At 25.3% G+C, this 27,921-nt stretch overlaps 3 protein-coding genes across 5 annotated transcripts; 2 read left to right on the forward strand and 1 right to left on the reverse strand.

Annotated features, from left to right (window-relative positions):
* Positions 1–842: 842 nt before the first annotated feature.
* On the forward strand, positions 843–11,333 carry LOC132931708 (putative 1-phosphatidylinositol 3-phosphate 5-kinase). Its single transcript, XM_060997655.1, has 25 exons — positions 843–1,223; positions 2,458–2,562; positions 2,619–2,808; positions 2,943–3,198; positions 3,265–3,474; positions 3,645–3,817; positions 3,910–4,020; positions 4,083–4,239; positions 4,355–4,516; positions 4,876–5,074; positions 5,279–5,920; positions 5,995–6,147; positions 6,433–6,707; positions 6,773–7,025; positions 7,107–7,282; positions 7,347–7,528; positions 7,589–7,708; positions 7,891–8,301; positions 8,369–8,490; positions 8,555–8,700; positions 9,115–9,187; positions 9,300–9,480; positions 9,595–9,921; positions 10,019–10,180; positions 10,460–11,333. Exons 1-25 carry the CDS (start codon positions 1,065–1,067, stop codon positions 10,660–10,662), a joined length of 5,148 nt encoding a protein of 1,715 aa, XP_060853638.1. The 5' UTR covers positions 843–1,064; the 3' UTR covers positions 10,663–11,333.
* Positions 11,334–11,851: 518 nt separating this feature from the next.
* Positions 11,852–18,071, forward strand: LOC132917906 (uncharacterized). The gene is made up of 4 exons (XM_060978898.1): positions 11,852–12,027; positions 15,100–15,277; positions 15,364–15,479; positions 16,875–18,071. The coding sequence occupies exons 1-4, from the start codon at positions 11,970–11,972 to the stop codon at positions 16,877–16,879; spliced, it is 357 nt and encodes a 118-aa protein (XP_060834881.1). The 5' UTR covers positions 11,852–11,969; the 3' UTR covers positions 16,880–18,071.
* Positions 18,072–21,175: 3,104 nt separating this feature from the next.
* LOC132932185 (uncharacterized) lies at positions 21,176–26,296 on the reverse strand. Of its 3 annotated transcripts, none has more exons than XM_060998435.1 (6): positions 25,944–26,296; positions 25,646–25,732; positions 24,177–24,357; positions 24,000–24,115; positions 22,982–23,071; positions 21,176–22,298 (listed from the first exon to the last, which is right to left on the reverse strand). In XM_060998435.1, the coding sequence occupies exons 2-6, from the start codon at positions 25,707–25,709 to the stop codon at positions 22,243–22,245; spliced, it is 507 nt and encodes a 168-aa protein (XP_060854418.1). In that variant the 5' UTR covers positions 25,710–25,732; positions 25,944–26,296; the 3' UTR covers positions 21,176–22,242. The 3 variants fall into 3 exon arrangements, 2 of the variants coding, with proteins under 2 accessions (XP_060854418.1, XP_060854417.1); XM_060998434.1 differs by having other exon boundaries at positions 25,948–26,290; XR_009662829.1 differs by having other exon boundaries at positions 22,267–22,298; positions 22,982–23,098; positions 25,948–26,275.
* Between the last annotated feature and the right edge of the window lie 1,625 nt (positions 26,297–27,921).

Below are 27,921 nucleotides of genomic sequence, written 5' to 3' on the forward strand. Positions count from 1 at the left end.
TTATATCTTTAAGCTGTTTAGGTACCAATTAAAATCAAACATTTTTTTTTTTAATTTAAAGTTGAACATACATGTATTATGTATACAACATTTTTTTTTCATTTTGGAAGTCAAGTGTTTATAGGTACTAAACAAGGAATCCAAACCAAACTTGTTTTTAAAATCCATATTGCGTAATTCAATATGTTAGAATAAAAATAGATCTTTTTTGCAATAAAAAACCATTTTGTTTTGAATCCCTTCAAGTGTTTTTAATTATAATACAATAATTGTCTGACACTGGTCTGTGACATATGTCAAAGTTGGGGTAGCGATATTTGACCGAATATCCTCGCTATTTAAGAGAACACTACAGCCGTATGTGTTGTGTCTGTCTTACCACACGTAAAACATAGCAAAAGCTGATTTGCGCGGAATAGAACCACTCAAGCTGTAGTGATAGTTAAGACTCCGAATTTTATTGATATACAATAGCTGAGAACATCATCTATGAAATATTCTTATTGTTTCAACATCCATTATTTTTAACTTTGATAACTTTTTTTATATTTCTGATATCAAAAAACAAAAACGATATTTCACAGCTAAAGTTCTTCTTTTTATGCGGTGAAAATGTGAAAATGTCTTTTAGTCTTTTACTCGTTTCTTACTTTATGAGTACCCGGCATTAATCAATGATAATATTATTCTATGCATCCACCTATTAATAAAACAATTGGATACTAAAAATAAAAAAATATAATTGGTGAAATTGGTTCTAAAAAAGTAAAGGTAATTTACCTGTTATCAAATGTCTTATCACATTGATATAATTCAAATTGTTTAAGTACTATTATCAAAGTTAAAAGTTAAGATAGAAGAATGTTTATAAAAAATAAAAGTTATAGTTGTTATTATAATATCTTTATTCTTTACAAATTTACAATTATTGTCATTCGATCAATTAAATAATAAAATAACATTTTAACTTTTACTCACAATGTATTTAATAATATGCATAATGACTTGAGCTGAAAACTTCAATATTGCTGAAGAAAATTAGATTTATCTAAATATTCTAAATCATGACTAATCTTCATACGACAACAGCATTGACGGAGTTCACTCCATTAAGTCCTGAACAAGAGCAATCATCTGTGGGTTCATTTTTTTCCAAAGTATTCAGCTTTAAGACAAGTCCAACAGATACCAATGATAAAAATGATGATGTGGTTGTTAGTAATGTAAGTATAATTTTGAAAACAAAAATATAATGAAATAGAATATAGATACTTACCAATATCTATTTAATATTTAATTTTGTACCTGCTCTAATATTAAATGTAAAAAAATATAAATGTTTTTAAATAATTGAATTTATTATATAAAGTAATAACAATTAGGAAATAATAATTTTTAAATTCAACAAAAAAAAATTTTAATATATTTTACATAAAACATTTTTATGATAAATTATATGTAAATCAATTGTAACTGACAATTTTTTTATAATATATAATTATATACATTTGCCTATTACATATTGGTTAATGGTTATAACATAATATAATATTATTAGAGCTATGAATTGAATGCATTAGAAAATCTTAAAAATACACTGTAACTCAACCAAAATACATTGAAAACTCAAAATCATAAATTATTTTAAACTAAACATATTAGTTAAATATTGTGTGTATAAAAAACATATAAAATATTAATAAGACAAAAATGAATAAATAGTTCATAAAACGTATGTATACAATTTTGGTTTATAATTATTAAAAAAAAATTTAAAAATCTAAAATATTAATAATAAAAATTTAAGTTTAAAAATTAAATTCATTAACAAAGTCATACTCTAGTTATCTGGTGAATCACTGTATTTGTATCTAACTACCAATTTCTCCAAAACAAAAAATGGAAAATTTGCATAAGTTAAAAAAAAATGTCAAAGTAAAAAATGTTTAAATACATATATATATTAAAAGTATATAAAAAGAATAAAAACCAAAAAAGTAAAAAAAATAGAATACCCATAAATAGCAGAAATTGGACCAAAATAAAAAGCAATACATTTTGAAAATTATTTAATTTCTAGTAAATGCTAATATAAATACTCAGTGAACATTTCAGCTACTAATTTTTGAATTAACAACAAAACAATTTTGTCAAAAACTATGTAGTAATATAGTAAGTTGTTAATAATAATTTATAGAAATTTTAACTTCATACAATAAATTTACTTGAATTTAAAAATGTTGAAGGAAATAAGTAGATAACTATACTTATTTATTAATAAGTATGTAGTTTTGAAATTTGTGACCCTGGCGTATGCCTCGCCCTGAATACAATCCTGTTCATTAGCTCCTAAGTCCTTATTCAAACCTTTTGTTAAAACAACTATGTTCTTTAATAAGCTAAAAATAATGTATTTTTCTAAAATTTCTCATTTTTATACTTGATTTTTATGATTAGGATCAAACAGAAAAGGACACTTCACAAGCTCTTATGACTATAGATGCAAGAAATTTACCAAATATTCTAAAAAGAGTTGGAAATTTATTACCGATTCGATCAGGAGTAAGTCAATTTTATTAAAGCAAATATATCATAAATTATTTATATTATTATTTTAGGATTATCCATCATATGGAAATACTGACTTAAAACAATATTGGATGCCTGATTCTGTGAGTAAAGAATGTTATGATTGTTGTGAGAAATTTACAACTTTTAGGCGGCGTCACCATTGTAGAGTATGTGGTCAAATATTTTGTTCAAAATGCTGTTACCAAGAAATACCTGGTAAAATAATGGGATGTTCAGGTGAGATTGTTTTTTTTTAATGTTTATTTATTATTAATTGTATTTGTATCAAATGTAATGAATACAATTATATAACTACCTTTTTTTTATTACTTTTTGAATATTAAAATTAACTAAAAAATGTTTTTCCCTAGGGGACCTCAGAGTTTGTACATACTGTTGCAAAATAGTATTGTCGTATTTACAGTCTGTTGCTAAAGATGTAGTATTATCTCCAGACTTAATATCACTTAGAAATGAATTACAATTGAAATTGGGCAATAATGAAGTATTAACTAACTGTAATATATCATCTAACACAAAGTACTTTGAAAACATAATTGAAACAACAAATTCTCCCAGTAGAAAAATTTCTGTTGGTTATCAAGAAGAAAATTTTGCATTATCCCGGTACATTTATATGATATGCCTATTCAACTTATTATTTTTAATTTTAAACTATTTTTTTTTCATTAGATCAAGCACATTAGGTAGTTTATCTCCTATAGAATCTACTGATGATCCAAATGTAACTCATAATCTAAATAACTTGTTTGAAGAAATAACACAAATTAACGGTGGATTAAGTTTAAAAACACATCGATATCATTTAAGAAGCTACCATTCATGTTTTCTTGGAAACAATTTAATTGAGTGGCTATTAAACCACGGGAAAGTTACTAGCAGGTAAGATGTATTCTTTTAAAATTATAATGTTTCAGTATACTATGATTGTTTGATTGTTATGATTATTATCATAATATATGCTATTAGATAAAATCTTAAATTAAAGTACCAATTGCTTAGTGGATATTAGTTTGTAAATAATAGTTTAATATGCATTTGTACATACTTAGAATGCATGGTACAGCAATAGGACAAGTACTTTTGGATGCAGGATACATAGAAGAAGTTATGGAGAATGAAGGTGACTTTTTAGATGGTAATAGTTTGTATAGATTTTGTTCAGTGCTTCCGAATCAGTCTCATAAGAATATGAAGAGTAAAACTACAAAATCTAAAATTTATGGTAATTATAAATGTAATGTTTACACTTATCAGCAATTTTTGAACTAAATTAGTTTTTATTTTTTTTGTTTTTATAAATATATTTTTTAATAGAAAAACAAGGTTCAAATATTTCTAATGGAAGTTTCAAATTAGATTTAGATCTTCATAATAACACAGTCCAAATTTCAAAACCTAGTTCTCAAAAACTAAAACTAAATTCAGGTAAAATGAATAAGTTTTTTAATAAAATATAATTTTATACTTAAAAATAATAATAATTTTAGTTGTAGAACCAAGACCTATAGACACATTAATAAAAAAGTTGTTAGAAATTATTTCAATAACTTACCAACGTAATAATTTTGGTACAATGAAAACTTGGAGTTCCCCTAAAAAACTGGGAGAAGATTATAATGAAGCATATATTTTTAATTACTTAACGTTAGTAACTATTTATTGTTTATAAAGTTATAATATAACTAATACTTAAATATTTTTATTAAATAATGATATCTATCATGTATAAGGTAATTAACTACAATATTTAAAATTTTAGAAAGATCTTTAATGATCATAAACTGAACTTTGTCACACAAATGTTGAAAAAGAATGGTCTCTCTATTAACTGGGTAGACACCTTAATTGCTCTTTCTGACTTAGTTATTGATGAACTCTCTCCAGATTTATCTCCTGATACAGATAATATGAGTATTTGCGAGTAAGTTCTTTTTCAAGTTTATATTACTAATCATTAAAAATAAGTAAAACCAAAATTTTAAAATTATATTGTTTAATTGCTAAACTAAATCAAAACATTATAATATTTATTTTTTTAAATAAAATGTTTGTATAAAAACATCTATATAATTATATTATAGTTATTTACTATAATATGTTTACATTAATATTTTTAATATTTGACTTATTTTAAATTATTTGTTTTATTTTAATTTATCCTTAGTTTCAATTTCATAATATTTTATATTTTATTATTTTTTGATGTTAATAAAATCTATTAATATCCCATTTACATTTCTTCTTTTACATTGATATTCATTATTTGTATTTTTTTTTCAGTTATTTACAAATAAAAAAAATAGAAGGAGGTGAACGGAGTGATAGTTGTATTGTCAGTGGTATTGTATGTTCAAAAAATATTGCCAATAAAGCTATGGCATCAAGAATATCTGGACCTAAAATTTTATTACTTCAATGTTCAATAATTTACCAACGTGTTGAAGGAAAATTGTTATCATTAGAGCCTGTTATTATGCAGGTAAACTTAGTAATGCTATACTCCATTCCAGAAGTGAAAACACCTGGCAAAAACCGGTTTTTGTGACCGTAAATTTCACCGGTAGTGACTGGTAAAAGGAAAAATTGTGGGTAGAAGTGGTGTCTTCTCTTTTGGAGTCGAGTATAGTATCTATTTTAGTAAAAAAAAATGTATTCTTCTAGTAACTTTTTGTATACTGTATAGGAGCATGATTACTTTAGAAATATTGTGAGCCGTATTGTATCAATGAAACCTGATCTTGTATTAGTGCAAAAAAGTGTTTCTAGAATTGCACAAGAACTTTTTAATCAAATGGGTGTTACATTAGTATTGAATGTTAAAACATCTGTTCTGGAGCGTATTGCTCGATGCACTGGTGCAGAAATATTAACTTCAGTTGATGCGCATATGGGAAAACCAGTGTTAGGAACATGCCAACAGTTTTATATAGAAAATTTTGGTAACAAAGCCTTAATGTTCTTTGAAGGATGCCCAGTACCAGAACGAGGATGTTCAGTTTTACTCAGAGGCAGTTCTAATAAACAGTTAAAGATATTAAAAAGTATACTTAGACAACTAATATTAATGATATATAATTGGAAGTTAGAAAAATCCTATATAATGGATCAATTTGCATCACTACCAATAAAACATAACGAATTGAACAATGACTCTTTCGCTGATTCATCAATTTCTTCTAATGAAAATAATAATGCTGTTAATGAATATCAATCAAAATTGACTGAAGTGAACAATTTGCAACCTTTATCGACCAACACCGAGCAAGACAATAAGTATCAATACTTTTTAAATTCAACATTACTCTCATTATCACCAATAGTTAATGTAAGTTAGAAAACAATAACACAATTATTATATTATTTGTATTAAATAATTTAATTACAATTTTCATTTTTTAGTTTTCTGTTCCATACTTAGAATCAGATATTGGAAAACGTTGTAAATTGCGAAAATATTTTTCAAAACATATTTATGTATCGCAAATTCTAAATAATATGAAATCATCAATAGACTACAATCAAGAAAATGAACAGTTGGAATCAGAAATAAATGTATATAATTCTTATATCATTAATTATTATGTATATTATTATGATTTAGGGACAAATATTTTGACTGATTATATTGTAGATGGATAATGACTATTTCTGCTAATTTCTTAATAAAATCATTTAGTTTGCATTAAAATTGTTATTATAAATCAATTGACACTGTTAATTTAAAACTAAATTAAATTTAGTTTGAACGTCATGTTTTAACTAATTTTTGGCTTTATATGTTATAATTATCAATTTTAACTTTGCATAATATATATTACACATTTTTTTTTATTACAGCTTAAGCCAAAACATGCATTTATAATGTCTAAACTAACTGAAGATATAAATGGTGATGAAGTTCAAACTATGTTGGCTTTGTTTCGTGCTCAAGGTGGTAGAATATTACACAATCAATTAGAAAAATCATCTGTGAAAACTAAAAAAAATAATTACTCCAAAAAAGAAAAACTTGTAGACATATTTGATCCTGTTAATCACCAACGATTGCCTGTGATGTTTTATAGTTTTTGTCCAGAATCAAATAATGCACCTTCATTTTGTGTTGAGCCCAGGTTTATTGTATTATTTATTATTTATAACTATTTTAGATAAAATATAATTGTAAATATATTTTTAGGTTGGTATTTATGGAGTTCTATGGAGTTAATGATATATGTTTGGGTAGATTTTTAGAAAGATATTGTTTTCGTGAAACATATGAATGTCCATCGGATTCATGTGAAAGTCCAATGAATAGACATGAACGACGTTTCATACACGATAAAAGTTGTTTTAGACTTTTATTATCTAATATTAGTGGCCGTTTAATTGATCCTCCATACAATGAAAATTTAATTTATACTTGGTCATATTGTAAAAAGTGTTCTTTAGTAAGTAAAATTTAATATGACAATAATTACTAAGAGTAAATCATTAAATAAATAGGTGAATTAATTGGTTGTTTTATTTAGATAACACCTGTAGTACCATTGTCAGATGATACATGGTCATTTTCTTTTGCAAAATACCTTGAACTAAAATTTCATTCTCAGCAATGTGTTTGTCGTGCATTACCTAATTGCAACCACTTTTTAAATCAAGATTATATACAATTTTTTGTTTATAACAAAACAGTAGCATCTTTCGAGTATGTTAAAAAATAAAAATTCAAACTAATTGATTAGTTTTAAATATTCTAATTTTTGTTATAGATACTTAAATATTAAAATGTGGGAAATTAGATTACCTAGTTTAAAACTTAAAATAGTCCCTATAAAAGTTAGCCAATACCGTCCTGATATATTGGAAGAAGTGAAACAGTGGGCATTAATGGGACATGAAATATTTAATGCGGTTATGAACAAAATATGTTCTTTATCTATGGAAGCAAATGGTAAAATAATATACTTAAACAAAATAAAATAAGTAAAAAATCATATATCATACTTTTTAGCAAATTTCTTACCATTAAAACAACAATTGCAAAAGGATCAAGGATTATTCAAACAAAGAGTAGATGATATACAACTTCGAATTACTTCACCAACACTAACTGACAAGGATACAAATTATGGTATTTAATATTAAGTATTTATATGATATCTATTCACTTTAAAAAGAAACTTTGATGGCTGACTGTTGAACAGGGACATTAACCATGACCTGATAAAAACTAGTCATATCTGAGTTTCCTACTTAACTTTAATAGAGTATAGCATTCATTATATATTTATTTCCTATAATATGTATTATTAGGGACAATATTAAGTACAATATGGAAGTTGGATGATACAATGACTTTATTGAGGAGAGCAGTAAGTGAAGCCACAATCAATTGGAATTCTAAATTAATAAAAATAGAAGCAGCTGTTAAAAAAGAAGATAAATCACAGAGGAAAAGTGAATCCAAATCAAATAACCTGTCTGAAGTATTAGAAGAAATTATAAATTTTGAATGCGACTCAAGTCGTTATGTTGTTGAAGAACATAACATAACAAGTCATCTGAGCCAACATTCATTAGTTTCTGAATCAGAAATAGCCGCTGAACATGATTTTGAAAATCTAAATGATTCTGACATTGGTCATAGTGAAAAATGTTATTTATCTGTTCCACAGGCACAAAGTGATATTACAACAGACAGTGACAGTGATGCTGTTGATGATTGTCAGTAGATATTATTGCAACAATCATTAACAGTATAATATATAATTTTTTGTTTTTTTTTTTTCAGTTGATAGTAATGTACTGAATGAACCTAAGTCTCAATTATCTATGTCTCAAAACGATAAAAAAAGTGTCAAAACAATTCTATCACAATTTTTACCATCATCTACACCACCAGCAATTATTCCTGTAAGTATTTTATAAATTACCAAAATATTATGACTATATAATGAATAATTTCAATAATTTATAGAATCCAATCGAAACCACTGAACACCATGTATTGAACATACACTGTCGTACTCCTATATCAATTTATGAAAAAGAACCTAGTTCTATTATTGCATTTACATTGAGCACATCTTTTTACCACAACAACATATCGAATACAGAATTAATGTAAATCAACATAATTTAATATCAGTAAAAATATGGTCATCCAAATTTTGTATTAAGAGGACGTTATATCCGCATGTGTTGTGTCTCCGTCTTATGAACCTAAAACATCGAAAATTTGTGTTCAACAGAATCAATTTTAATTTTTGTGATCCCGGCTATAAATAATATTACCTTTAAGTATGATAATAGGTAAATTTACTCTAATATTAAAGCTAAGAGCATAAAATTGATTCCACTGAATAAAAATCTGCTATATCTTACATTTATAAGATGGAGACAACACATGCGTATATGACGTCCTCTTAAGAAAATTTGTTAACATCTTAATATGATTCTAGTTTTGTTATACTAATTTAAATGACCCTATTTATATATATTTATTGAATTGACCTTATAAATTTAAAATTTGAATAGATCAACTGTAGAACATGTTGAACCAGATAATGATCAAAAAGAAACAGATGAAAAATCAAAACAACATATTGAGGTGTGTACTATAATCTTACAAATGTAACAAATATTAAAATAATTTTACATATTATGATAGATTTATCATTATTTTTTTTATTTTAATTGTACTCACCATTTATTTTGTACAGATAACTTTCTCAGATTCTACAACCAATTTCTATGTGAAAGTTTATTTTGCTAAACAATTTGCAAAATTAAGAGAAACATTCTTTGTATCAGGAGAAGAAATGTACATTCGTTCTTTAGCAAGGTGCATTTCATGGTCAGCTAGAGGTGGAAAATCAGGGTCAAATTTTTGTAAAACAAAAGGTAATTTAAAGTTAAGTTGTTAATGATATTATGTATTTTATTATTATTTTATGTTTATGAATTATATTTATATTAATTTATTACATAATATTAAAAAATATTTTTTATTATTAGATGATAGATTTGTATTGAAGGAAATGTCTCGTTTAGAGATACTACCATTTTTAGAATTTGCACCTCAATATTTTGCATACATACACTCGCGTCAAACAAATAGACGACCCACCCTTTTATGTAAAATTGTTGGAGTTTATAAAGTAAGGTATCGAAATACTGTCAAAGGATCATCATTCAATTCAAATTTATTAGTGATGGAGAATCTCTTCTACAATAAAAATATTTCTCATATTTTTGATCTAAAAGGATCTGTTAGAAATAGATTAGTTGATCCAAATTCACAAGATGGAGAGATTGTATTGTTGGATGAAAATCTCATTAAAAGTAAGTTTCCTAAAAATATCTTTTTCTTTTCTTCATGACTTTAAATTCTATAGACATATAACGATATAACCTAAAATAACCATGGTTCCTATTTTAGTGTCGTGTGAATCGCCATTATATGTTCATCCTCATTCTAAAATAATTTTAAATCAATCAATCAATGATGACGCAGAATTTCTCACCTCACAACTTGTCATGGATTATTCTCTATTAGTTGGCTTAGATGAAGATTCTGGTGAATTAGTATTAGGAATCATTGGTAAATCTTATATTTTGTTAATCAAGGTTTAAACTATCTGTTAAAGCAATGGCATACTAATTACAAAATTATACACACTTCATAAAATATGCTGGTTTTAAAAACTATTATTAAATTGAATAGTTGTAGAAATTTAATTTGTTTGCCATTATGTAATTTGAAAACATATTTAGTATTAATTTAAACTTACTAAAATAAATTTTTCTAAAATTTTTTTTTATTTACTTCAATTAAGCACATTATCTTTAGTTAATAACTTACAACTTTCCTTTTTTACAGATTACATTCGTACTTTTACATGGGACAAAAAAATAGAAACAATGGTAAAAAAATCAGGACTCCTTGGTGGTCAAGGTAAATTGCCTACAATAATTTCTCCAGAAGAGTACAAGAATCGATTTGTTGCTGCAATGAATTTGTATTTTTTGTCAGTACCTAATAGATGGACTGGCATGGCCAAAGGCTTTGAACATCGGTTTTAATAATATTTTATACTTCCTTTCTGTGATATTATGTTTTACAATTAGTTTAAATTTTATTTAAAGTTTTATTTCTTTTATGTAATACAAGAAACAATAGTATTATTATTAATAATCATCATATGTACATGTACATAAAAATAATAATACCAATAATTATTAATTTATTCATTATTTAAACAGTAGTAGTATACTAAATGATTCACTAAGCAAGCTCATCCTTTTTTTTAAAAAATTTTTCTTTAATAATAAATGTATTCAAATTATAATTTTTAACATACTTATGGACCATATTTTCAAATACTTGAACTTTTTATACCGCTTAAGGAATGTCCTGTGGCAATACAAACTTTAACCCTTAAGTATAATTAAAATTTTGAATAATCAGAATTTAAATAAATTCATTATATTATAGTAAAACTATAGATGTGAACATATTTAATTAAACACCTATATATACCTTATACAATATGCCAATTTATACATATGTTTAAATAGAGGGTTAATATATCTAATATCTAATTTATTATTTAATGTTTATGGACCTATAAATTATAATTTTACTTTATGATAATATTATAGTTGATTGTTTAATAGTTATTATATGTTATATTATGTTTTATTTAATATTGAGTTTTTTAAATAAATAAATAAAACTATATTTTAATCATCAATGCATTTTCTATTATTACTTATTAATTATAAATACCTAATAATAAAGCTTATAATATTCATGCTCTTATAGATAATATTATAAACATTTCTCAACCTCAGATCTCCTAAAATTTTCTCAGGGAATCTATAAAATTAATATTTATAATAAGTGCACGCATTATAATTATGGATGTTGAGTTGGTTGTTAGTGGGAAGGCTTTTTGGCGCAAACTATAATATTTTAACTATAAATCACAATGTATAGAAAAAAATAGTGATAGTGCTCCTTTAATAAAAATTGTATTATAATATCTACTTATCTATTAACTGTTGATTGTTGTACACTTAAATATTTTATTAAAATATATTATGATATAGATGTTGTTGGGTCTATTATGTACATAATATCTACTACTTGAGTCGCAAGATATTTATCAAATAAATAAGTAATTACTATAATATAAATATAATGGGAATAACATAATGCTACTGTTTTTTTTTTATCATTTCAACAATTGATTATCTAAGTTTAATATAAATTATAATATATATATATTATAGTTTATTTTATTTTTGCCACTATTTGTTATATGATACTGAACCTTATGAAGTATACCTATCTATAATATTCTTTATAGTAATAAAATATATAAGCAATGAAAAAAATAACAGTGATATTAATTATTTTTATACTGCAGGCTACACGTATATCTGGTAAGGATTTTATATAGATTTTATGAATTATATGTAATACAAATATAAATAATTAAGAAATAAGTAACAATCAGTAATAGCCTAACTAATAACTGAATATAATAGTTTGTTATGAGTTTATGACATATTAATATTATTTAATACACTTTATAGGTTACTCAGTTACTGTATATTTTATGTTTATGTGTTTATAATAATTTAAAGTGTCCGCATTTTATATTTTAAAACAATGGATCATACACAGTTATTAGGTATTCACAAAACTAGTTTAGCATCATTAATACATTTTCCCGTCGGGATACACATTTTTTTTAGTTTAAAATGAGGCATATCCTTTTTTACTACCATTCATTTCTAAGACAATTTTTTTTTATTTTTTTTTTTTTCTAATTATGTATATAGGTACATCAAAATTTATTTAAACATATATTTTTTTAATTATAAAAGTTTACAAATTACAAACCTACCTAGGTACTCAAAAGTATTGATAATATGGCGATGGGCATAAAAACAGGTTTATATATTATATATATATGAATTATGAATGCTATATTCTAAATATATGGTTTTAAAATTATAATTATTAAAAGAAATATAGATATTAGTATTTCAGTAATTCGTAAAACAATTCTGTTACTAATAAGAATAACTAATAAGTATACTAAATATAAATATAACTACTATTGTATTTGATGTATAGTGTAAAACCATTATCTAATAAAAATTATTATTTGTGGTATTAACTAGGTATTAATTGTGCATGAACATAAGAAACTATTTGTTTGAATTTAAATTTACTATTTTAATTAAGATATACAGCTTAATAGTTTACAGTAAAAAGGAGGTTCTCAATTTCTCACATATAAAACAAAGTTTATATTTCTATAAAACACTACACACCAACACATCCCTTTTTGTTAAAAAGGTCAATAATTATTAATTAATAATTACCAATACGATCATAAGTCATAACAAATTAAATGTGTTTACAACTTAATTAAAGTATTTCAAATAACATAGCATAATATTATTAATACAAAATAATACATTATTAATATTATTATTTTTAATAATTTTGTAAAAGTGTGAAGTACCCATCATCAACTTTATATTTTAACCAGATAACAATATTAACATATTTATTTTATTCAATCTACAAATATTAAAATTGTATGTGAAGTCTATTAGTTTATGTATTATATATAGTATATACTATTGATCGAGTATTAATTGTTAATTAATAGGTTTACTATACATAGGTATACATATATATTATAAATACCTATTGTTGAGTCATAACTCATAATTGAATATAAAACACTTATTTACTTATTTACTATCTAACAAGTGCATATTAAAATTCAAGGTTTAGATAAAATGGATTATACATAACTAAAATTGTATTTCTATTACCTACCTAATTCGGCTAATTCCTATGTATTTTAAAGAAAATCATAAACAATATATAAACATGACACGTACCTAGTACCTAGTTACTAGTTAGTACGTAGATAAAAAAGGTAGGGTACTTACCTATATTTTTTTTATTGTTCCATTTTATAATGGAAATTATTTATATTATCATCAATTTTAGATGCATATTTAAATAATTTATCACTTCATCGATATTTCTCTGTCGAAGTTTTAATTTCAATTAAATATATAACATACAATTACAAAAATTATTGTTTGATAACTTTGATTACAAAAAAGTTTGACAGTATCGTCAGTATCCACTTAAAATCATTTTTCATCGTATACAATGCGCTTTATCATTGAAATCAAATTTAATACAATAATAATAATACATAATCCATTATACCTACTCATTACATTGAGTCATTGACTAACTTAATGATGAAATAGATACATTCGATATATATACTGTTGTAGAGCGGTTACCATAAGCGCAATCAGGTGGGGGGCTTCGGAGGATTAGCCCCCCAAAACAAAAAAATATTTTATACATTTTTGAATTCAATGTGCAATAATTATTTCGTTTATATCAACGTAATAACAAATATTTTTTACATCGCTCAGCTACATTTTAATCTCATACAGGAACATTTATTCAAAACAATTTTTCCAAACTTGTATAAGATGGTTCAAATTGCCAATATATTGCCAATTTCCTCTGCAACATCTGAGAGTGCATTGTCTGCTATGAGGAGAATAAATATACTACTTGAGATTTATAATGAATCAAGATCGTTTCAGTAATTTATCCTTACTAAGTATTGAAAAAGATGTAAAAATTGATCCTGAGCAAATTTTACAACAATTTAGAACCGTAAATAAAAGATAAATGAATCTTAAATAACATACTACCCACTATTGTATACTATAATTTAAAATAAATGTTGATATTTTTGTGGTATTTTAAGATATATGTGGGGTGTCGGGGTGTGGGATGCGAAGACCCCCACAGGTTACCTTTGGTTTAATATTAAGATTTGAGGTGGATGAGTGGAGCTGTAGCGTCTGTAGCCCCCCCCCCTAAGATTTAGTGCTAGTTGCGCCACTGGCGATTACCTAAAGATACCCAATTAACAATTTTATTATTATTATTATCTATCTTATATCTATCTAAAAGTATAAATAAATATAATATTATGATACGCAATTACTTTTTTTGTCGTACCAATAGTTTTACTTGTAGAAAATGGGAAAAAATTAAATATATCACTGGAAGTCGAGTAATATGAATATAAAAAGCAGTAGCCTAATTAAGTACCTAACCAATTTATATAATAAATTAATAATAAAAAAAAATAATAGGATTTTCTACATAAAACATTCAAACAAATAAAAAGTTATTTAGTGTATTAATAGGAGAATAATATTTTAGAGTGTATTGGTTTTTTTATTAAATCAGTTTTTTTTATCAAACGTTGATCTACTAATACTAATTGTGTGTACATCGAAAATATCAACAAATAAATTCCTATTTATAAAACGAAATTAAAATATAGAATTAAGTAAACATGATAATAATTAATAGGAAATAAATAAAAAACAACTTACAGTTCTTTAAAATAATCTATAACAATAAAAATTAATTCAAATTTAAAGGGGCCACTGATTGTACTCCACCATGGATGATTCAAAGTAATCCGTTTTACTCTAAGGTTTTATCAAAGACAGTCTACAGATGTCCATCAATTTTTGGAGACTCAAATAAGGTATACTGTTGTTACAATTCGGACGGAGACGTCGAATGTTGCAATTTTCAAGAATATTTCGTTTTTAGGTAAATTTTTTCATTATTTTTAACAAAATTGTCTTTATAGAAATTATAATAATCAATATAATAAAATAATTTTTATATTATTTCAGATTAATTTCTCTTATTCCAATTATTTTAATTGTATTAATCATTTTATCATTCATCAGTGGTATATGTTGTATTATGTGCCCATTTTGTATGATTTATAAACGACGACAAATTAGAAGTAAGCATGAAAATATTGAATATTTCTTACAGTAATATAAATTAATTTTAATCATTAAATAAATTAAAGTTTTATAACACGAGTCACGAAAGTTCAAAATATTCAATATAAACTTCGTGAATTTTAATGTTAACCAAGGTCCAAGGTGTACTTGATTACCTCAGTGTTGACAAAATACTTGGCCTAACCAAAAATAATGTAATAATATTATAGTAGAAAATTTAACAGGTTGTGCACCACTACCATATCGTCAGACAACTATACAGGATAGATTTCCTCTAAGTCAAAGACCTGTGACTACCATTTATTCAAGTAAAATCAGGCCCGTATTAACAAAAATTGCCCCAGGGGCAACATAAAATTTAATATTTTCGAACTAGACATTTACAATTTACATACATAGGTACCTACCTAATTTGTACTATACCGTGTGTTCAATTTTAAAAGTAACAGTGAATATTTCGAACGCATGACTTTGAGTTTGATTCGTAGTTTTTAAACTGTGTACAGGATATACCTATAAATACATCTGTTTTTGATAAATTCTAATTTTTAACTATAACTATGTTTAAATGGTAACCACTATTTTTGATACTGGATTGATACCTATCTCCAAAATTTACATTTTACCTAATAAAACTTTCGATTTTCCTATAAATGTCAATTTTGGAGATATCAAAAAACGGTTAAGATCAAAGTTGCTCAGAAAAAATAGAACAATCCAAGCCAGTATCAAAAATAGTGATTACTATTTAATAAAATTTTATTTTACTGTGCATGCGCAGATAAAAATAGTTAAAAATTAGAATTTATCACATTAGGTATACATTATAACAACAATATAATGTCCTGTACACAGTAAAAAAACTCCGAATCAAACTTAAAGTCATGCGTTCAAAATATTTCCCGTTACCTTTAAAATTGAACACACGGTACCTATATTATTAAATAGAGACCATTAAGATAAAATTCTAAATGGGCCTGCTAATTTTTACCTATATTATTATTAAATTAGGTAGGTATATTATAATTATACGTAAGTAGTATTGGTTTAATTTTTAACTAGGTATATGGTTTGAACGAAACCTATAGTTTTGTTTTTTTCTTCTGGAAATATATTTAAAATATTTTAATATTGAGTAAAAAATGAAGGAACGAGGAGAATCCCAATATTGTTAACATTTTACATTCCAGTTATAATATAGGTACTTCTTTAGTTTGTTAAGTCTTTGGTTGTTGTGAAAAGTATACAAGTAATATTCCAAACCCAACGGCTAATAATAACATTTAGATACTTATACATTACACACACTATTTATCAGAATTAAAAATACATAAAATAGTTTTAGTTTTTTCACGGAATATAATATGTATTTTTTAATTGTTTTTTTTTAGGATAGTTGAAGACAATCAAGAACATCTCATTAATTCATTATCTCGATATTAATAAATAAAACAACAATTATATTTTATAAAGAGGAAATAATAGGTACAGGGTTTTTAGTAGCTCTGTATATTCATTAAATGTTTAGACTTTTATAGTACCTAACTCCTTGGAGAACAAACTGACGGATATTTTTATTCTTTGAAACTGTATATTATTATTCTAAAAAAGCAACAAAAAAATTAGATTAGACCTTGCAATTTTATAAAAATGTATTGAACTTGTTTCATGTTTAAAATTATATTTGTAAGTCGTTGTTATAGTGTTATACGTTTTAAAACACTGTTTAAGTATTCACCGATTTTGTTATAAATGTATAGTATGATCGATTTTTTTTTTAATAATTTAATTTATGTGTATTTTTCGTTAAAAAAATTCCTCAAATTCTTTTAATATTTTATATCTTTATTGTCTTTATACAATGTACATAAATATAAAAATTATAAAGCTAAATGTCCACTGACGCCGCGATCATATAAAAAATTTTCATGGATTTTCTTTTGAAGCATCAGAAATTCAGAAGAAAAAGAACATTCAAAAGTCGATGGCGAGTATGATAAGCTTTACGCCTTAACACATACCTGATACCTAGTACCTAACTAGAAATACAATTTTACTGCACGACTTAGAAACAGATATTTCCGTCAATATAGAAAATTTAGTCTGTGGTGAAATTATCCCGTTGGATTGTTGGAACAAAATTCTATCACGGATCCTATAGCCTATAGGTAGTGAAGACTTGAAAGTTTGTGCATCTCTTCAACCACGAGGTCTTTTTCCAAAATATTACTAGCATTTGCTGTCTATAAGACCTTTGTTTCAGAAAGAAACTATTATCATAAAAAGTGTTTATTTTTTGATCATTCAAAATTTCAAAATATCTCAATATCATCGATCTATGCAGATGTTTCAGCCTTGCAAACTGATTATTTACTAGCATATGCTGAGTTTATTGGATAAGGAGAGTTTGGATTTCAAGAATGAGAAGAATTCTAAAAGATCAATAATGGAACCTACACCCTTTATTTTTTTCCAGTGTAATATTTTTTTTTATTCTTTACTTTATATTATTTTTAGCCTCTTATTTTTATCTACTATTGATGATGCTATCATTTATTAGTTTGAACGAATACTTTTATTTTTACGGATCTACAAATGTCATTTTTATTTATGATCATCCTTTTTTGTAGACTTGACTATGAATAAAAGAATCATATTACTGTAATAATAGAATAAGGTTAAATTTTTTAATTAATTTAAGATGTATTATCATTAATATCATTATGGCTGTGAATTTAATGCACTAAAAAACCTTAAAAAATGTCAAAAAAAATGCAATAAAATATGCACTTAAAATGCCAAAATTGACAGTATAAAATACACTTAAATGGTTTTTAATTTAATTTTTATATTTATATTGATATTATAGGATATTACACATTTAGTACATTACATTTTACATGCATAAAAATGTGTTTATTTAATAAAATATATAATGCCAAATTCATCAACGTATTTTCGTAATGTTGACGAAAAAAGCGGTTTTTATTTCGGCATTTTAACTGCACACTCGCGAACGCTAAACGGGTAATAAACGAAAATTACCTACTAATATTATTGATCAACCAACTTAATCCGGAAATTCGTCATTGATTTACGATATTCCACAAATAACTTATCTAGTTATCAAACAATTGCCTTATTTTATTGAATCATTATCTTTACCTAACCCGTATACAGATTGAGTAAAATATAAATTTGACGTTTATACAACCCATGTAAAACAAAACAAAAAGGTTTTCAAAGATGTTGATTGACGAAATTTAATTAAAAATGACAGAAAATGAACTAAAAAAGGAAAATATGACTTAAAAATGTCAAAAAATGGAAAAAATGCTTAATAAAAGTTTCATAAATGGATTCGTTGTTACATAATTCAAATTATGTACTTACAAAGTTATGCTTTATAACCACCAAAAAAAATGCACTTTCCTATAAATTCACAGCCCTAGTTATCATATATATATATACACAATATACATAATACATGTAGTTATTAACCATTAACCTAGTGCTGACTAACCAGAAAAGAAAGTGCTCATATTGATATACTAACGTTGTACCACAGTTGTACAGTGAAAGTGAATAATAAAACAATGGCTTTATCATAAAATAATGAAACAACAGAATTAATTCATCAACAAATTCTGGTAGACTTCGTTTATCTGTGGATTATATTTTTACGATATAACTTAATTATTTTGCCACACAAATTAAACGTATACTGTATTATAAATTATGTCATAGTCCATAAACTGAAATCGAGTGATAGTGATGTGTAGCCGTGTAGGCATGATAATATTATGTTCTTGCTATTTACTAATGTTACTTAATTATTAAAACACAACGAATCCATTATATTTTGTTAAATGTTAAAAAAATAATTACTATTTATCAAAGTAATTATCTATGTTATTTTAAGTTATCATTATGAAAAAAATGACGAGCTAACATAGGCACAACTAGGCTTAAATAACATTGAGAGTTAAAATTATGAATAGCTTACCATAATAATATAATATAATACTATAAAGTTGAAATTGTATCTATTTCTATATAATACATTTCTATACACACAAACTACTAACACACAGGTATTAATATTATATTACAAAAATATCCATAACAACCGACTAAGATATAGGTAACACTCAATTCACGTTTTCGATATAACTTTTAAACTTTTTATACAGAGGTTGATACTAACATATTGAGTCCATTTTTCTGATAAATTAAATATAAATAGGTAACTAAATCTATGTACAAGCAACAGATTAAAATCAAACTTTTAATTTTAAATTTATAACATGTTATTAGGTTATAATTTTATTCATAAATCACTAGGTAAATAATTATAGAAATATAGAATGTACGACTTTGTTCAGTGAAATTTTTAACAAAAAAAAAACTACTCTAGTGTTTACATAATAATATATTATACACAGGTGTTTTTTTTTTGCAAAACATAAATTTAAAAAAAATTTGTCTTTAGAGGATTTAACTTATATTAGTTTCTCACCACGAATCTTTTGAATTTAATTTTAAAATTCTTGAGCGATATTAATCTGTCTATATTTGAACATTTTAATATCAGGTAAAATATTTTTTAGAATATTTTATTAAAAAACAGTATATTTATTGCTAGAATAATTTTAATTATTGATGTATTCATATTAATTTTCAATAGATAATGGTTATTGATTATTCACTCTTGGTATCATAAAGTTTAATTGTATCTATTTCTATATAAATAGTATTATACACTCAAACACATGGGTATTATATTACAAAAATAATCTGACAACCGACTAAGATATAAAACTCAATACATGTTTCCAATGAATAGATTTTTAAATAATGGGTATTATTCGATAAAAAAAATATTACTGTATATACAAAGAATTTTGTGTTTATATTTACAGATATAAATTATTTACCAAATTAATTAGTAATTAACAATTACTAGTAATAAAGGGGAAAGCAAAAACTCTAGTCTTTGTATAAATACATTAGCTTCAAGTCAACAAATTATATTCATAATACAAAATACGAATACCTACTTACTAGTTGTTAATTTGATTATCATGAATTAGGACCTTTCAAATATGTAATTACTAATAATTATAAGTTATATTTTGGTCATTTTTCAAAAACTCATCCACATTTTGATTCTCAATCAAAAACAAATGACTAAAAACCATATTAAGATCCATGCAACGCTCAGTTTCTACATCAAGAACCAAAGTAAAATTACCTAGAAATAAATATGGTTAGACTCCTATGTTTCATTATTTTATTTATAAAAGAATATTTAAATATATAAATAAATAGTAATTAATATTTTTAGATACAACAAAAACTTAATGAGGATGTTCTTTTAATTGGAATCATAAACATTAATAAATCAAGAGGATTGGTAAAATAAATAAGTCATAAGCTAAGTTAGTATTTTATATTCTATAATATATGATTTAAAACCATTTATAAGTATTTTTAATTATTAAAAAAATAGAATAATAAAAGTCATATTTTAAATACTTTTCAATCTTCACAATTGATTTTGGTTTCACATTGGTCATAATATCATACTCTTAATATTGTTCAACAATCACAGAATGATGTTTTAGTCATATTTGTGAAAATAATCTTTGTTATAATATATAACAAAAAAAATAACTAAAATAATTAGAAATATGGTATCAGACATTATAATGTTTATTCTCAATAAAACAGCATAAAAAGTTTTACATAATCAACCAATTAAAAAGTGTAATAAAAAAAAACAATTATGTTAAAAACTAATGTAGCAAAATAAATTAATTGACATCCAGACTATTATTTTAAATGCATTTGGCACCGGTTTTAATTAAATATTATAAAAGTTTAAACTGAAAAAGTTTATAATATTAAATTATTAAATTGATACAGTAATAAAAGAATGTAAATAAAAACATATTTGTGCTTAACATTATATGTATTTAATATAAATAATTTAAATATATAAAAAAGAAATATACATAACTGTCAGAAGCTTATTAACTTATTTTAAATGAATACATTTATATTTGATTGTGTAAAAAAAATATCTTAATAAAAAACTAAATTTAGATATATAGTTATCCATAATTGCAAAAATATCAATTTAGATAAAATATTATATAATATGTAATAATAAATAATACTTTACACCAGGGGTCGCCAATCTTTTCAAACAAGTGAGCTACATTTGAAATTTTTAGTCCCAGGTGATCGACATCTAGGAGAATTTAGGTCTTTAGGAAGAGATTTGTTTTATGAGCAAAAAAAAAAAAAAGGTCTGAAAAAAGGTGCACATTTGCACGTGACCACTAATAAATTGACAGTCGAGTTAAAAACTGAAACTGACAATAATTCTGACTATTTATTGTAGCCGAGGCATTATGGTAAATTCCTAGAATACAATATAGCAGTCAACATTAACCGATTATTTATTACGCGATCGACCGATAATGGTAAAATTAATTTTTTAACAATCGACTGGTTGGCGACCCCTGCTTTACACAATATTAGATTCAAAATCATGAAAAATGCATTTGAAGTTTTACAGTTAATAAATGTATTTTTTTTTAAATAAACATAATGTCAACATGTATTATTCATTTTTAAATTCATTTACATCTAAATTACTTAACATATTTTTAGTAAATTTATCAGATACTTAACATACTATAAAATCATACATAATATTAATAAATTAATTTTATTAGTTAAATATTTTAACTAATAGTATTGTTTAGGGTACTCATTAGGTATTAAAGGTGTAGAACCTGCTGAAGCTGAAAAAAATATTGTATAATGAATACATGAGTTAATAGTATAAATGTAAAAATATCTAAAGTGTTGACAATTTTATTAATATTATTTTGATCTCATTAAGTGTGGTTACAATTTCCAAAATATAAATAGGATATTGTTGGTACACCTTTATTTTTTTTCTATTGACCATCTTCAAATAGCATTTACTAAGTAGCCTCATGCTTAAATCATGAAATTTGAGGAAGAGGGGTGAAAAATGTATTTTATTATATATTTATATGTATAAATATAGTCAAATTATAAAATGAAATCAAGCTTTCTGTTCTTGTTTGTTAAATCAATTCTTGGGGTACTCCCGCCCTCGTAAATATATCACTACTCTTACAACATACATTAATAACAAATTTTGCCTTTTCCATAAATTTCATGAAACTTGAAATAGCAATTTCCTTAATTAAGTTATCCATAACATTACTTTGTTAAATTAATTATAATATTTCAAGAATTAGAAAATTGTATTGCATAATTTTTTCCCTATAATACTCAATTAGGATAAGATTAACACGGTAAAGCAATATTTTGATCATAACTAAAATCAATTTGTGGTATGGTTTAACTGGACCAGACAAAAATGGGAAACCCCCTGGAGTATCACTATTATATGAGAATTAACAAAATAAAATAAAATAAATATAATTTATACCTGAAGCATAATAGGATCCATGACTGGATATTATAGATGGCATACCTTCTATAATGACACAATTGGTTGAAAGCGGTTGAACAAGTACCCCTGCAGTAATATTTTTTTAAACACAACCTGTGAAAATGCATTCAATTGTAGTCAGTTTTTATTTAAGAAATCCACAACCGACACAATTACATGCATTTTCAAAATACCATTACAGCAAATAATATTCAAATGTTAAATTTAAAAATGTTCTTTCAAATAATATTAACCAAATTATTTATCATAATACATTTTTCAATATTTAATTTAAAATAAACATTCACAAATATGGAAATATAAAAAATTAAACTGGTTTCAAAATAAAAATTAAATTAATATAAACCATTATTAGTCTAATAATTGTAAAATTGAACATCAACAATTTAAATGTATAAAATCTAAAAATAATATATTCAATATTGGTAGCTGATATATTGCATCACATTATTTTATTTTTACAAATTATTAAGTTTTAAAATAGAAAAATATTGAGTATTATTTTTAAATTATTTATTATTTATTTGAATATTATTTGTTAATATAAATGTTATATATTAAATATTATTTAGGTTTACTAAGGTGCAAGTATTAAAAAAGTGAATCATGCAAAACTAGATATTTGGCATTCTTTGTTTTTTTTGCAGAATACTATAGTTTGAAAAGGTATGTTATTATAAATTTGTTTTAGGTTATTCTAACAAGAATAAAACTTATTTTCATAATACGATTAAAAATTAAACCATATTTATAAAATATGCACAATAAAAAAATGTTAACTAGAAGAAGCTGAGCAAAAGGAACTATAAAACTAAAATTATATTACAAAATAAATAAATGTTTAAAAATATCAATACTTCTAATAGTAATTAAACAAATATCTATTAAACATGATAATATACATGGTTGTTGTAATTAGTTGTAATTATTAGTTAACTAGTTTGTCTTTTTAATTATGATTAACTATTTAGCCACTTGTTTAAGTACTACTTACTGCCAGATTGCCTACGTTTGTAAATAGCGCAACATGGGCACAATAAACAACATATGCAACTGAGAATAGATGAAAGAATCAGCAAGACAATAAGAATCGGAATGAGACAAATCAATCTGAAAAATATAAAAGTAATTAAAATTTAAAAATAAACAATAACAATATATTCACACATACCCGAAAAGCATAAATTCTTGAAAATTGCAACATTCAACCTTTCCGTCAGTATTATAACAGCAATATTCTTTAGTTTGATCCCCAATAATAGGTGTAGGACATCTATTGACAGAAAAAGATTCAACCTTAGAAATAAATGGATTGTTATCCACTAACCAAGGCAAAGTACAATCACTTGATCCTGAAATAAACAAATAATATTAGTGACTACAATATACAGTAAAACGTCCATATTTGTCTTATGAGTTATGGCCACAACACTAATTTTATAATTAATAAATTTGGTAAATAAAATCAAGTACAAAAATTTGATTTTAATTTTGTAATAATTGTCAAAAATATTGTTGAGCTCTAGTTTCATTGCAATAACAAGAAGAATACGTTTTGATTTTTTACTTGTACATAATATTTTATTTAAATAGTAAGTCATTAGTACCAATTATTAATGAAAAATAAACATTTACAGTTTTCATCAAAATTTCTAATTAAATTTTTTAAGTCATTACTCACTACATTGAAAAACAACATATTTTTTTTATCAAGTATTAAGTAAACTGTAATTAAATTTGAAAAATAACAAATCTACAGTTATGACCCTTTCACTATTAACAAAATATAAATAGTTAATAACTATGACAATAGGTATATAATGAATTAAGTTATATACATATATTGCTTACTATAGAATATTATTTAATATAGTTTAATTAAAAAATAAAACAATAATAAGGACTATTGTGGACTGTGGAAGTGTAAGGTGCAGCTAACATAAATAGTAATTGACACCCATCAGTCAGTAATATGACCTTGGAAATTGGAATGACAAATTTGAAAACAATAATGAATACCAATCATTTGTCTACCCCCTACCTGTAAACAAAAAAATAGATGTCCCTCAAATAACAATACGGTTGGTGTCGGTTGCTTACCCTATCAGCACTAAGCAACTAAATAAATAGATATTGAAAGAAACTTATTATTTTTTGGATGTGCTGAGTTTTTAAGAATATATCAGAGACAACATACCTTGATTACATCACAGAATACGACTAGAATTGTGTTTGATTGTAGAAGTAACGTGGACACTTCTTACTTTTATTTTAAATCGTTAACATCTTTAAATTTATTTTATTTTTTTCAATCATGTAATGGGAATTTAACAGAGTTACAGTTATTATGAGATTAATTAATTCCTATTAAACTTTCCAAGCACTGAAGAGGATTTAAAGATCAAATCTATTTTATTCATGCTTATAACAAATGTTCATAGAAATAAATTGTAAAATAGCTGATGGCTTTTGTCGTCAAATAAACAAACAAACAATTCAAACGAGGCATAATACAGGACAATAACAGTTAGTTCCGATAAATATTTAACATTTAGTGTAGGTATAGGGACATATTATTTTTTCTTTTTTTTTTGATAATCATTTTTCAAGACTACCACTCAATTGCTGAACAACACTCACCCTTAACCACACAGTTGCAGAACGCAAAAGCCACCACCAACAGCGTTAATCCTTTGATTGCCATAGTATATGATTTCTGTTCACAGTCTGTGGAAAAAACGGACAATAAACAAGTTATTAATAAAATATTTTTTATTATTATTTTCAAAATATAATTTATTTGTAGGTGTATTTGTTATTTATGGAGCATAATGCATATAATTTACACGAAATGCCTGTGTGCGTAATAAACAATAACAAATTATTATGTAAATCGTTATTCGTAGATAACAGTAAGTAAACGGTTAAGTGAACATACCAACCTGTGGGACAAACGCGTGAACGAATAATGTAATATTATTTGTTATTAAAAAAAAATAATAAAACGGAAAGTAGCAAACGAGTGAAAGTCGAAACTGACGAATGTCGGACAACGATGCGTAGACAGAAATGGGCGATGAGCACCAGTACGACACACTACACTGAAACGACTAAAGAGAAAAGAGAGAAACGGTCGGTGAAGACGGACGTTCACACGGTGAGGGACAGGACAGACGAGGGCGCTTGGGCGAATCGCGAGGCAACTACAGCGAGTACAGCAGCTGCAAGCCTGCAATGGCGATGGGTGACTTGATGAATGGGGGGCGAGTTATGATGAAGTACGCGGTGGCGGGCGGGAAACGGAGTCGAGGACAAACGCCGCACTAGACGTCTATATAACCATTAACCAGTATTTTACAGGCTAACCAATACAAAAACGGCGGCCGTCAAGGACTTTTTTCGTCGGACACCGAAAGCAACTCGGACAGTCCGATGGTCCGGACGATGGCATAACCATTGTGCCCATTGAGGCATTAACCAGTAACAACGGACAACAACTACGCCGTGACCCGAACTAGAATTCCGAACGTTTCAATATTCATGTATTATTATTTATTATTAGTATATACTAACAATAACAAAAATGTCGATAAACTGTTCGAAAACGATAAAATGACGCGTTAAATATTAACGAGGGGTTCTTGTGCTCTTGTAAGTCGTAGTCATGTGGCACTGTACGATAACAAATCGTCGACTTCGGCGCGATACGATATAATATTATTACCGGACGCACTTATAATAAATATTTAATAAGATGTCACACGACACATCATATTATTATTATTATTATTATTGTACGACTACGATTGTTGTTTGTTCGTTTCGATTTATTTCATTTTTTAATCGTCAACACGTCGTCTGGGATGATACGCATACACTAGTGCCTGGGTGTGATATTTTAATAATTTTTTGTATGTACCAATAGGTACATAAGAAATTGGGTTTCTCTACATAATTTTATTTACGATTTATCGTATCTGCTGAAGTGCAGCGGCAATGATAAGTGAATCTTTTACCATAAGTCCATAACGAATATGGATTTTTAACAACTCGGGTGTGCTCGTATCCAAAGGACCGTGCCCCCTCCTCCCACCGCATAGACACACAACACACTTACCATTTTTTTTTTGGAAAAACTTATATAATAATCCACCAATTGAAAATCATAGAGGTACTTAAATAAATAAAATGTACCTATGCCTATTAGTGGTGTCACTATAATATCCGGATTCCAATACTATTCGGATAATCCAAAATATCCGGTTATTTTAAACTATTGTTGCTTAATTATTTAAAATTTAAATATTTGTTATATAATTTATAGGTTTTAAACTGTGTTTTATTTAAGTCAGTAAGACTTAAAAATATACATTTTACATAATTTTAAAACCTTCCTGTATAATGTGAAAATTCAAAGAAGGTATTTGAATTATTCGGATTTTTTACATCACTAATACCTATATCCATTATGAAAAAAAATTAAATTAAATAATATGTGATACTTTTGTGATCAATACTTTTTTTGTGATGTACCTACATACGTTATAAACTATAAACAGCCTCTCCATGCCTCCCAGATCATCACTCTGGATCCGGGCCTGATCCGTATCACATTATTATTTGTGTATACAGGACCGGATCTAGGGTAGGGAAACCGGGGAGTAATACTTGAGCATAATATTTATTTTATGGGCGTACATAAATTGTACCAACACATCATTTAAAACTGATACATTACATTCAACTAAAAAATAAATGCTATATTAAAACAAAAGTGTCGTAACTTTCAGAAGTTGATTTTAATATTTATAGTTATATATTAGCTTGACGTGTTACATTTCCGGATCCAAATATTAGCTAATGGTTGCGAATTTTATTAGCTCCAAGAAGTCATCAAATATTTTTAAATATTAACC

This window comes from Rhopalosiphum padi, chromosome 1 (assembly GCF_020882245.1).
Source record: "Rhopalosiphum padi isolate XX-2018 chromosome 1, ASM2088224v1, whole genome shotgun sequence".
NCBI lineage: Eukaryota > Metazoa > Arthropoda > Insecta > Hemiptera > Aphididae > Rhopalosiphum > Rhopalosiphum padi.